We start from the raw sequence: 12,203 nt of genomic DNA, 5'->3' as shown, positions 1-12,203 counted from the left end.
TCATTTAGTCCTTTGAGTATCCAGGATGTAGTCGTTCTGCCAAGCCGGTTTTTGACTTTGTCGTGATGGTCTGGAAACCACCTCCGATCGCGCGTTTACCGGTTCGTTCAAACATGATGTGTTGTTGGTAGATTGTTGAGATGGTGACGGTGGGAAACTTTCCACCTGGTCAGGGTTGTATGACGTAGTATGTCCCAAGGGGGTAACTTTCTTCAGATGTGCTGAATTTCGCTCAAATGTGTTGCCAGTAGTAGGGTTTAATATTGTTGCGCGATTACCTTGTTTTCCTGCTATTACATATTCAGTCCTTCCGAAGGTTGTAGATAACTTTCCAGCTGGAAGTAAGTTTTGCATCAGTACAGTATCTCCTTCACGAAGTTCAGAGGGCTTCGCATGGCGTTTCAAGTCTTCTCTTTCTTTTCCTCTATGTTTGAGGACTGCGTCCCTGTCGCTGACCTCCGTTTCTGCGGGAGGAGCTGTTTCAATATCTCCAAGCGATGGGATTTTAGATCTGATTGTTTTATTGCGCAGCATCTCTGTTGGCGTCTTGCCGGTAGTGGAATGCGGGGTTGTATTATACATCATTAAATATTGAAGGAGATCCGTTTTCCAGTCGCGACCTAACGCGTTACTTATTCTGAGTCGTTTTAGTAGTGACCTATTTTGCCTTTCTACCTCTCCGTTGGCCTGAGGCCAGTAGGGAACTGTATGATTTAGCGTTATGTTTTTTGTGTGGCAGTAAGTTTCAAAATCGGTACTAATAAACTGCCGTCCGTTGTCCAAGGTGATGGTTCTTGGATAGCCTTGGCGCACGAAAATTGGCTCAATATGCTTAATAGTATCATCTGATGTTATTTTCTTCATGATGCAGACTTCTTTGTAACGGCTGTAGTAATCCACAATTACTAGTAGGTACTCACCAGAAGGTAGCGGGCCCAGAAAATCCATTGCTACGTCAACCCATGGTTCGTTTGGGATTTTGCGTCGTTGCATCGGTTCGGGAGCAGATGATTGTCCAACTAAACGACAACCTTCGCAATTTTTGACAACATTCTTTGCATCTTTGTCAATGCCTGGCCACCATACTCTGTCTCGGAGGCGAGATACCATTGATGTTTCTCCCGGGTGGCCTTCATGGGAGAGTTGCAGCATTCTAGCGCGTAGCTTGCGCGGGATGACTAGTCTACGTCCTCTGATGACATATCCTTCCAGAATACTAAGATCTTTTTGAAATGGCACGTAATCTTTAGCGCCTGATTTGATGTTTTCGTCGTTCCAGTCATCTTTCATCAAGGCCTGCTTCACCAGAGTTAATTCATAGTCTGAATCCGAAGCTTCCTTGATTTCAGAAACATCAATTGCGACTGATTCGGTTATCGCATTAACGTACATTTTATCGTCGGAGCTGTCAACATCGCGGTAATCGTTTAGTGTGGAAAGTCTGGACAGAGGATCAGCGATGTTGTCCTTGCCGGGTTTGTATACAATTCTATATCGAAATGCTTGTAACCGGAGAACCCATCTTTCGATGCGCCCTGGAGGACGAGAAGTGGGCTTGAAGATCGTCGCTAAAGGGCGATGGTCGGTTTCCAACTCGAATTCTCGGCCGATGAGGTAGAGTTGAAACTTTTCAATGCTCCACACGATTGCCAGAGCTTCCTTTTCCGTCTGACAATAGCGACGCTCCGCTGGTGATAGAGCTTTACTGGCATACGAGATTACGACAGGTTTACTGTCGGTATCGTCTTCAAATTGAACTAAGACAGCTCCCAGCCCTACTGGAGATGCATCAGCGATTACCCTGGTACGTCGACGATTATCGAAGAAGCCTAGTACTGGTGCAGTACATACCGCTTCTTTTAAAACATTGAATGCCATTTCGTGCTTAGCCAACCATTCGAACTTCTGGTTGGCTACCATTAGTTGTCTTAGTTCGAATGTTTTTGTTGCTAAGTCCGGAATAAAACGCCCGACGTACCCCACAAGACCTAGAAAGCTACGAACTTCTTCTGCGCTCCTAGGAGGTCTGAATTGCTGGACTGTTATGATTTTGTCGTCAGTTGGCTTGATTCCTTTTTGAGATATGTTGTGACCTAAGAACTCCATTTCCGTTGCGTTGAATTTACATTTTCTTATGTTAAGAATTACGTTATGGTCTTCCAGAGCTCTCATTACAGTTCGTAGCGCTTTGTTGTGTTCTTGTTCTGTTTTGCCATATACGAAAATATCGTCTTGGTAGTTGAATGCATAGGGGCAGTCGCTCAGTATTTGCTCGATGATCCTTTGAAAGTGCTCTGATGCGCTGCAAACACCGAACATTAATCGCGTGTAACGGAACATTCCCAGGTGAGTAATAAACGTTGTTATGTGCCGACTAGATTCATGCAGCTCGACTTGATGATATGCATCCTTGATGTCAAGCCGAGAAAACCATCTGGCTCCGCTTAATCTTGCAAGGAAATCGTCAAGGGTGGGAATAACGTGATATTCTCTTTTTATTGCGGTGTTTGCGCGTCGCATGTCAACGCACAGGCGTAGTTCCCCATCGTCTTTAGTTACAACAACTAGGGGGGATACCCACGGACTTGGGCCATCAACCTTTTCAATTATTCCGGTTCTTAGCAGTTTGTTGAGTTTATCTTCAACTTGCTGGCGGAGTGCTATCGGAACGCGTCGTACGTGTTGGGCTACTGGTGTTACACTATCGTCAATATTGATGCGCAGCTTAACACCTTGAAGTTGGGAGATGTTTAATCTATGTCGTTTTTTTTAAAAGTTGTTACCTTTAATTGTAGGGAATTTTTCTGCATTGAGTGCCGTTGTCTGTCGAACGTGATTTGTAGCTCTTGGGTTAATAACACTGGGCAGTCCAACAAGAAGAACCCCTAGCTGCTTTGCTGTGTCACGACCTAGCAAATTTTGTTTTCCGCCTCTTATTACAAAAAAACTTGCACGAACGCTACTGCCTTTCGCTTCATCCACAACATTAATTTCAGATTCGAATTCGCAAAGAATTGATAAACTTCCCGGTTGAGCATAAGCTGTCAACTGTTTGTTGGATGGTCTGACGTCAGCTACGACTGCACCATTGCTTTTTAAGTATTTCCAAGTGGATTCGTCGATTATATTGTGCTTAGATCCGGAGTCAATTAGCATCTCGATCATCACCTGACCGACTTTGAACCATACTAATTCATCGTGGTTGTCGCTTATTGAAAATATGAACGAAGGTGTGCTGTTCTCGTTATCTCCAACGGTTATCTGTTCTTCGATCGCGTTTATTCTCGGCCTTTTTGACGAGTATGAGTTTTGTAGGTATTGGGGGTTCGCTGCGTTCCGTTTTCGAGGGTCGGTTCTGCACTTTTTAGCAAAATGACCATTTAGATTGCACATCCGACATCTAGCGTTTTTTGCCGGACAAGTGTCATCGGTTCTGTGCGGTCTTCCACCACACCTACCGCATTCATTTCGGTTATGCGCTTGTAACCACCGGTTTCCAGGGGTGCTTGAAATTTTGTAGACAGTTGCATCATTGCCGGTAAAGTTGGTGCTTGTGATGCGTCCGGAGAAAGAATCTGATTGGTTCAATTCTCGTACCTGGTTTTGCACAGACAGGTGTGTAGAGACTAGTTTTGTCAGATCATCCAGGTTAATGTTGGACTTTTCCAAAATTTTGTGACGAAGTTCTGGTGGCGCTAGCATAACAATTTTGTCGACCACCGCGATATCTCTGCTTTCACTCTCCGATGAGCCAAACTGACATTTAGTTGCTTGCACTTTTGCGCGCAGCAGGAACTTGTCGAGCGATTCTTCTGCGTTCGGTCTTAGCGACCAAAATGAATATCTTTCAAATGTGTCATGTCTTTTGGGGGCAAAATACTCATCGAGCTTGTTGATCATTGATTGGAAGTCATCTTCGTCTTCTTCATCCTGCCCGCCTGGTAGACTTTCGTACACTCGCTGTAGTTGTCGGCCGGAAATTGCTAAGAATATGGCCTTGAGTTTCTTTTTTCGCTTCTTCCCGATGGCATCTGCCACGTACTGAAATTGCTTCTTATAATCTATCCACTTCTGTCGAAGTTGAGATACGGCGACATTGTCGCATTCGAAGGGTGGAAGTTTCAGGAGCTGGTCCTCCATGTTCTGTGGAGTGCGAGAAAAAAAAATCTTTGTACTATGAATATTCCGTTGCCAAGCTATTTGCTTCCTTTTTTTTTGTTCCTGCCCCGGGTAGACCATATCTCCCGCTTAGGTTATGTTCGCTCCATCATCTTTTGATGCGAGCGTTTTTAATATCTGTGTCCTGAGCCGAGTGGACGTTGTCCAACGCTAAGGAATTACCTCACCTCGTCTCCGGAGGTGAGCGTTTTTTTTTTATCCTGACCCGAATAGGTAGATCATGGTCACCTGTCGCTAAGGATTGCCTTAGTTCCTCGACATTGGAGGCAACTGACCGCTTTTTCAATTTATTTAATTTACTTTTTATTTACCTGTTTTTCCTGTATTTTGTATTAGTTTTTCCTCGTCGCCAATGTGGTAAGTATAATGAGAGAAAATTAATAAGTAGTTTCAACACGACCGTTTATTCTGAATCCCTTTTTTCATTTTTTTTATTTTTCAAAGCGGGTTGCTGAGATTTTTAATGTGGTAACTGATCAGCCGCCGGGCTGCCAGTTCATTGGTCTGGAGGTGCCAGTAGTTAATCATCACAAACACCAAATTACCGATCAATTTGTTGATAATTGTTTATGAAAATGAAGGAAAAGCATCATTTCATAAGATGACGAGTAAACATCTTGCAAAAAGAGTGTAAAACCTAGTGGTTTCTAATATTATTCGCAGAGCTATATGCGCGCTGTTTCGAAATGTAATTTGTTGAGCACCGTAGCCGCCGCAACAGCATTTCCCGTTCGTCCTAAGTTAAGCTAAACCTTCATGAGATGGTGTAAATTCATGAAACTCTCCAGATCAGGCGAGGAAAGAATATATCCGGCTAATAGGAAAGTGTCAGCTTTGTATCATGCACAGCCGATCCTTCTCTCCGATAGTCTTCACTGAATCTCCTACGTAGTTCAAAATATGAAGGAGTTTGACATTGGTACTGATTGGGTCTCGGTTTCGAGTTGAAACTTTATTTATGGAACGATTTTTCATAACCACAATAATACCCCGATTACATTTCGAAGAAATGTATGAGTGAAATAGTTGCAAATGGCTGTAATTTCAGAATAATTGCAAATAAAACTAAATTTCTTACTCGTTTCATTCATATTTTGGCAGTGGTAAGCTTTTTCCGAGAAGATAATGAAGATTTTGTTGTAATCTACGACTCACTTACGGGTGAAAAAAAGCAAACTGTATCACTTTGCCAGTTCATGAGCTGAATCATAGGTGTCGCATGACTAATTTTGGCTTTGCCGCAAATCGCCAATTGTCACGTCCTGTCTTTCCCGGTCAAACCATTCGGAATTTGGTTCGGAATCCTGAATGGAGTCAGTATGGATTCCAAATCAAATGCAACAACCGATTCTGAAACCGATTGAGTCGGAATCGGTTGTTGCATTTCATTTGGAATCCATAATGACTCCATTCAGAAATCCGAACCGGTTCCGGAATGAGTTTAACTGGGTTAGGGCTCATGTACGTGCACGCCAGCACCTCTGTCCAACTAACGAATTTGATTCGTTAGCAGGGTTACCATATTCACAGATTTTTCTGTAATGTCACAGTCACAGATTTTTTTTCACAATTTTTGATCACAGATTATTTTTCACAGATGACAGATTTTTGGCATTTTGATAAAAATTTCACAGATTTTCACAGAGTTTTGGAATTATTGTGATTTTTCACAGATTTTTTGGAAATTTATCACAGATTTTTTTCCCTGTTTTAGTAATCACAGCCCGAATAGAAATGTACAGTAAGAAAACCATGATTTTCACTGTGACAGTACAGTAATTTTATAATAATTTACAGTAAGTTTTAGTGTTATGCTACAATACAAAAACAATAAACTTTAACATTTTTACAGTAAATTTCAATGTAAAATAGACTTTTACAGTGAAAAAGGGGAGTGGTTAAGTATCTTAACATTTAAAAAATCAATTTTTCTCCATGCATTTTTTCTCGAAAACAGTAAAATTTAATGTGAATGCACTGTATCAGTTTTTTGCTGAACAATGAAATTCACTGTTACATGAAATTTTATAGTAAATCTACTGTGAGAACTTGGCATCGAACAATGTTGAATCAGTAATAACTATAATATTTATTGTTTTATGATTGTTTGTAGGGTAAATGCTATTGTAAAATTCTATCCGGGAGATGGTAAAAAGATTTTTTTCGCCGAAACACAAATTTCAATTGGTCATTGCACAGTGACGTCATGTACTAAATGTGACAGATGGTGGTCCTGTTGATTACATCTTGAACTTAGAGATTATTCATATTCTCAAAATGATATTTTGGGAAGCACTTGAAATATATTGGGAATCATGTTTTTGGAAGTATAAATGTTCTATAGAACGTCATACAATTAAATTGTCCTATTCCCTACTGTAGGAAAATGTATATGCAAGATCAAATAAGTGAACTAATTATTTGTTTATCAATTACTTCTAGTGTTCTCTGAATCGGTAAGTAGTTTTGCGGTAAAATTTCTTGGGAATTAATTATTAGCACTAAGCTTATTTTAATGGATTCCACATTTGTTAAGTCCAAACTGTAAACAAAAGGACCAGCACCTGTCAAATTTGTGAGGTTAAGGCATTTCATACAATGGTCAATGTGGCATCCCTGCGTTAGTTGGACAGACTGACAAATGTCAAAAACTCCCCAAAGGAGACATAAGTAGTGTAATTACATCTATTCACATCTCTAATAATTGTCAGATTGATTGTCAAAGTAAATTTGACATAAGATTTTGACATTCAGTGCTTTTTAGTTGGACAATGGTCTAACCTGTGGTCTAACTATCGAAAGTCCAACGAAAAAGCAGTCCAGTTAAAAAGTGTCCAAACTGCGAATCACGACTGTACTACATCACAAGGCTGGTGGAAAATAATAAACAAAGACGGCAAAAGTAAATGGGATTGTTTCCAACCAGGAAACTGCATTGGCGTTCGTGAGACCGGTCGTCAAGAACTCAATGAAGCTGAATTTAATACGAACTAACACCAGTGAGCATTCCGGCTCATTTTTCGGCTGAACTTTATTGGGACGTTGTGTTACATACGGTACAGTACTTTCCGAGCCTCTCAACCGGAATGACATTTTGTGCGCTCATTGTTAACGAGGCTGAAAACCTGTGTTTTTGGAAAAACCCAGCGTTGCCAATGTTCCAGATTTATCTGGAATCTTCCAGATTTTTCCTAACTGAACAGACATTTGTTCAAGCCAGACAATTTGCCAGATTTTTTAAATTTTGCCAGATTTTTCCAGATATTCTGAATTCTACGTTACACTCCAGAGGGAATGCCATTATGCCAGATATATCAGGCACAGCTACAGCCAGATATTTATATTAAAGATATTGTTACACACATTTTTTGGAAATCTGGGTCATATTTTCCAAAACAAAAATAAATTAATATTCTATGAAGACCAAAATGTATACCAAATTTCGATGACTTTGAGGTCGCTGTCAAGTGACAGATTTTTCCAGACATTTTTATTTGAACTGCCCAGAGATGCCAGATTTGCAGACAAGTCTGCAAATTGGCAGACTTTTAATTTAAGCTGCAGATTTTTTCGATGACGCAGATATTTGCAGATTTTTTACACTGAAAAAAATCCAAACGTTAATTCTATTTGCTTCAAACCGCTTAAAATTCATATGAAGAAGAAATGCTATTGTTATCACGCGCACACATACCTTCTATGTGTCAACTGTATAAACTATGTATGCACACACATAAGTTATATGTGCATATTGTTATAGAATGGGGTTTTATGTGGCTAATAGTTATGAAATGTGAATGTAAGATTAATATTTCTTGTAAATACACACATTAGGTTTATGTGCCCGCAAATAGTGTCTATATGCCTCCGTTAATTGCAAAAATCTATGTGTAAAATCAATAGGCATAACGTTTACTTTTTTTTGTGAGTAGTTTGGTTGCAGATATTTGCAGATTTCTTAGTTTGGTTGCAGATATTTGCAGATTTTTGAATATAAAGGCTTTTGGTTACACTAGCTTTCCTGACATTTTTTGTTCTTCCCAGACTTTTAAAATTATTATCGCAGACATTTGAAAAAAGTACCTGGCATCTCTGGAACTGCCAGATATTTTTTGAAAAATAGTGGCAACCCTGGGAAAACCAGTGAAAGCCCAAGTAAACAAAGAGCGGATCAACTGTCATTCCGGTCGAGCTGGGGCTCGGAAAGTAACGCTATGTAACGCAGCGTGTACTGCTTCATACAACGAACATGAATTCAAGAGTACTTATTCAAAAGGTCCTAAGTGACATAATTATAATTATTATATTGCATTATCCTAACATGTTTTGTCTGTCGCAGTAGCAGTTTGTTATTTAAAATTTATTTAGCATTTTTGATATTCTAGAGGTTTGACTATTTGTCAAGACTATTTTTTGTACATTCTTGGTCTGTGTAAGGAACAATATAAGTCAACATAAATCTTATCCAAAGAATCTATTTGCAGGTATTTATGTAATTTGTCGTGTACCATTGTTAGTTGATAGATTTCGTCAGTAACAGAAGGTTGAAGCCATGTCGAAGATACGCAGAATACGTCAGTACAGCAAAGATGATCTCCGGCTAGCTATAGAAGCAATTGATGAGGGATATGTTACCTTATATCAAGCGGCCAAAAAATTCAATGTTCCTCGTACGACATTATCGAATTATAACGAAGATCGAGATAGGAAAGGGCAAATGGGTCCAACGTTGACATTTACAAATGAAGAGGAACAACTTATGGTTCGTTGGGCGAAAGATATGCATCATAAAGGTCTCACACTGCGTCGCTCCGATCTTCTAGAGGCTGCCCAATGGATTTTGGAAACATATCCCCGAGAGAGGAAGCCTAAAGATAAAGCTCCAAGTATGTAACGGATTTGATTTATAAGGTTTGTTTAATATTGATCATTGCGTGTTTTTAGGCAATAGCTGGTTGCGAGCTTTCGAGAGACGTCATCAGATAACTTCGTATCTTCAAGTGGAAGCAGTTTCGAATCAAAAGAGTTCTGAAATGTCTTTACTGCAATGTTACGAACACGTATTTCAGAATCTCGAATATTTGGAAGTGTTCAACAACCCTTCGCGTGTGTTTAAGTACAATGAAGTTGAATTTGGATTAGGCTTGAATCTGTTGAGTTTTTTTGAAGCAAATGGCGAAAGTTCAAGTCGACCAGATTTGGTCACAACTGCTCTTATAACATCAGCTAGCGGGCAGCTAGCTTTCCCAATGGTTGTATATCCATATAGTGAGACAATACCTTTCGAGTTAGTTGCTACTGTGCCATTGTTCTACGGATATGGAAATAGCGCAAGTGGAACTATGACCAAACAGACATTCTACAATTTTATTACGAAAACTTTTTACAAGTTTTTGGTGCTTAACAAGGTACATTTTCCTGTTTTACTCTTCATCGATGGAACGAAACCAAATGTCTCGTTGGAAATGTGGCAAGCCTGCCAAAAGCTAGAAATCAATGTAGTTGCGTACAATCCTAGCGAAAGTCTAAACAACAAGAAACACACTATCAACATAACGTGCTTAACAAAACAGGTAAAAAGAAGACTAAGTGATGCATTTTTTCGATGGAAAGAAATCAATTCCGATTGTAATATCTCGGAAAAACACTTCGCTGAGCTTCTTCAACCTGCCATACAGCATGGAATCAGCCAAGAATTAATCATAAGAGATTGGGCCGCCTTCCCATTTTACCAGTGGATACTTCAGTGTAGCATTCGAATGGAGGAGATTGAGTTTGTTTGTGCTGACCGGAATGAAGAGAACGCTGAGCCAGTTCTAGCTTGCTGAACAAAGGTTGACTGTGTTATTGGATGATCATGTGATTTCAAACTTACTAGAGTTTCTGCCTGTAGAATTAGTTCTAAAGAACCGAACCATTTATAACTAATTGAACAGCTAATAATTGCCGGAAGCAAGAAGTCCTGTCCAGTGTGTAAGAAGCCTCTATACAGTTGCTAGTACTTGTAAATTGAAGAACTTACATTTTATCAAACAAAACTTAAGAAACAAATGGTACTACCGATGATTAAGAAAAGTACGTAAAAGTAACAATGCAAAATTAATCTACTGCAAGTAGCTAGTGTAGAGCAGAAATATTGATTGTTAACTTTATTATACACTTCGATGGATTGCCTTTTCGGGACCATCCATAAATTACGTAATGCAAAAATTTCGTCAGTTGTCTGCCCCTGCCCCCATGGAAAAATTTCTTTATCCCCCTGTCCCCCAGTACGTAACAAACTGTTCAACAAAAAATTTCAGTAAAAGCCTTACGTTACCTAACGTTACATCTGATTCCTTTTCCCCCATACTGCCGTTATACGCATATTTGTCCCATGTTCTATGGGAATCCCTATATACATGGGACAATTATGCATATAACGGCAGCATAGGTGAAATACAACATGTAACATTCTCCCCTAAAAGTGTTACGTAATTTACGAATGGTGCCTAAGCACATTCGCATCTTGCAATTGATTGTTTGTATTGATTCTTTTCCTAACTTAGCTTATATTCAGTAAGCGCAAATTATTAGTGATAACAGGTATATAAGTCTTCATACTTTACTTGATTTCGTTCCATCTTTAACTTGGCTAAGACATCAAAACAGTCTTATCAGTAGCTAATATTACTCTCTGCGTATTGTTTGACCAGGCGATGATGTTGAGCAAACTCACTCATATACTGGCAAGTTTTAGCAACCCAGTCATTAATGTTAATTTTTTTCGACATAAGTATTAATAAAATTAGATTCGTGCTCTATTGTTAAATAAAGAAGTGAGGTAGACCATTCGTGCTATGCAAAACTAACACTTCTTTCACGCTCAATTGGTAAACAAATTTTCCAAAACCGTAGAACGATACCACATGACCCCAATTGAACCAAACAACAGTACAGTATTTCAATAATCCTCCAAGCTCTTCAACAATCGGAAAATTTTTATCGTTGATAGTATTATTTAAAAGATTGTGGTAATAAAAATGATTAGATTGCACTTTTTATTTTGGCACATTTTGCCCAGCACCTCTATTTGGTTCTTATCATTAACATATTGAATGTTCATGAAATTCCTTATCGGTCTAATTGTACTTCTCAACAGGACCGGTATTTTCTGGAAATGGCTACCCCCGCCTTGAAGCTTCAGGTATTGTCATTTATTTTGCACCTCAAGCTCAATTATTTCTTGATTTTTTCCTCTAAAAATTTCTTCACGTTAGGCCATATTTCATCAGTCGTCTTCCCACTAAATGTAACCAAGATTCCTCTTTGTTTAAAGTAGGTGTTGAGTGGTTTAGTACAGGCTTCGTAGATTTCCAATCGCTTTTGAACTGCTACCGGATTGTCGTCTGGTCGTTGGATAAGCGGTTCACCTGTGACATCATCTTTCCCAGGCACTTTCGGATCGTTGAAACCAATGTTGTATACCCTCCCACTGGGTAAATGAACCCACCGACTTCGCAGTCGATCTATAATCACATCAAAAGGAACGTCTAGATTGATAACAGTGTCAATTGGTTCTGTGTGCAACAATTCGTCTGCTTGATCGAGTGTTCGAGGGAAGCCGTCCAGCAACCAAGACTTTGATTTAAGTTTTTCGAGTTCGCTCAGAATACACTTGGTTACATAAATGTCTGGTACAAGCTTTCCATCTCTGATGTATTGATCCGCAATGTTGCCTAAATCTGTTTTCTGCTCTATGTTACTTCGTAGCATATCTCCGCTTGATATGTATTTCATATTAAACGTCTTCACTATACGTGCAGACACTGTGCCTTTGCCGGAGCCAGGCGCACCCATTAGCACAGCGCGAAACAGGTTCTGGCTCATTTTTTGTGCGTTTTGTTTTGTATGATGTTTTGGGCTGATTAGAATAATAAATTCTACCACTCCACTAACTGTTGAAAAACGACGAACAGGAACGATTCCTGAATCTTGTGCGATTCGGAGCAATATCAAAAAGCAACTAAAACAAGACGTGTTGT

At 39.5% G+C, this 12,203-nt stretch overlaps 3 protein-coding genes across 6 annotated transcripts; 1 reads left to right on the top strand and 2 right to left on the bottom strand.

Moving 5' to 3' along the window:
• Positions 1–4,140, bottom strand: LOC131679949 (uncharacterized protein K02A2.6-like). Its single transcript, XM_058960693.1, has 2 exons — positions 2,784–4,140; positions 1–2,732 (listed from the first exon to the last, which is right to left on the bottom strand). Exons 1-2 carry the CDS (start codon positions 4,138–4,140, stop codon positions 1–3), a joined length of 4,089 nt encoding a protein of 1,362 aa, XP_058816676.1.
• A 4,362-nt stretch (positions 4,141–8,502) lies between these two features.
• On the top strand, positions 8,503–11,030 carry LOC131682480 (uncharacterized). Of its 4 annotated transcripts, none has more exons than XM_058963969.1 (3): positions 8,503–8,605; positions 8,664–9,065; positions 9,124–11,030. In XM_058963969.1, exons 2-3 carry the CDS (start codon positions 8,732–8,734, stop codon positions 10,005–10,007), a joined length of 1,218 nt encoding a protein of 405 aa, XP_058819952.1. In that variant the 5' UTR covers positions 8,503–8,605; positions 8,664–8,731; the 3' UTR covers positions 10,008–11,030. The 4 variants fall into 4 exon arrangements, with proteins under 4 accessions (XP_058819952.1, XP_058819954.1, XP_058819953.1 ...); XM_058963971.1 differs by having other exon boundaries at positions 8,524–8,663; positions 8,720–9,065; XM_058963970.1 differs by having other exon boundaries at positions 8,547–8,663; positions 8,714–9,065.
• A 163-nt stretch (positions 11,031–11,193) lies between these two features.
• Positions 11,194–12,203, bottom strand: LOC131682481 (GTP:AMP phosphotransferase AK3, mitochondrial). Its single transcript, XM_058963972.1, has one exon. It carries the CDS (start codon positions 12,046–12,048, stop codon positions 11,398–11,400), a length of 651 nt encoding a protein of 216 aa, XP_058819955.1. The 5' UTR covers positions 12,049–12,203; the 3' UTR covers positions 11,194–11,397.

This window comes from Topomyia yanbarensis, chromosome 2 (genome assembly GCF_030247195.1).
Source record: "Topomyia yanbarensis strain Yona2022 chromosome 2, ASM3024719v1, whole genome shotgun sequence".
In the NCBI taxonomy this organism is placed as follows: domain Eukaryota; kingdom Metazoa; phylum Arthropoda; class Insecta; order Diptera; family Culicidae; genus Topomyia; species Topomyia yanbarensis.
This window is presented reverse-complemented; position numbering and strand designations above follow the sequence as displayed.

Excerpts from the sequence above, each read along its gene's own strand:
- LOC131679949 (XM_058960693.1), bottom strand. The coding sequence starts at position 4,140 with ATGGAGGACCAGCTCCTGAAACTTCCACCCTTCGAATGCGACAATGTC. Across the intron at positions 2,733-2,783 it reads AAAATTCCCTACAATTAAAG|GTGTTAAGCTGCGCATCAAT; the intron begins GTAACAACTTTT and ends CCCAACTTCAAG.
- LOC131682480 (XM_058963969.1), top strand. The coding sequence starts at position 8,732 with ATGTCGAAGATACGCAGAATACGTCAGTACAGCAAAGATGATCTCCGG. Across the intron at positions 9,066-9,123 it reads GCCTAAAGATAAAGCTCCAA|GCAATAGCTGGTTGCGAGCT; the intron begins GTATGTAACGGA and ends GCGTGTTTTTAG.
- LOC131682481 (XM_058963972.1), bottom strand. The coding sequence starts at position 12,048 with ATGAGCCAGAACCTGTTTCGCGCTGTGCTAATGGGTGCGCCTGGCTCC.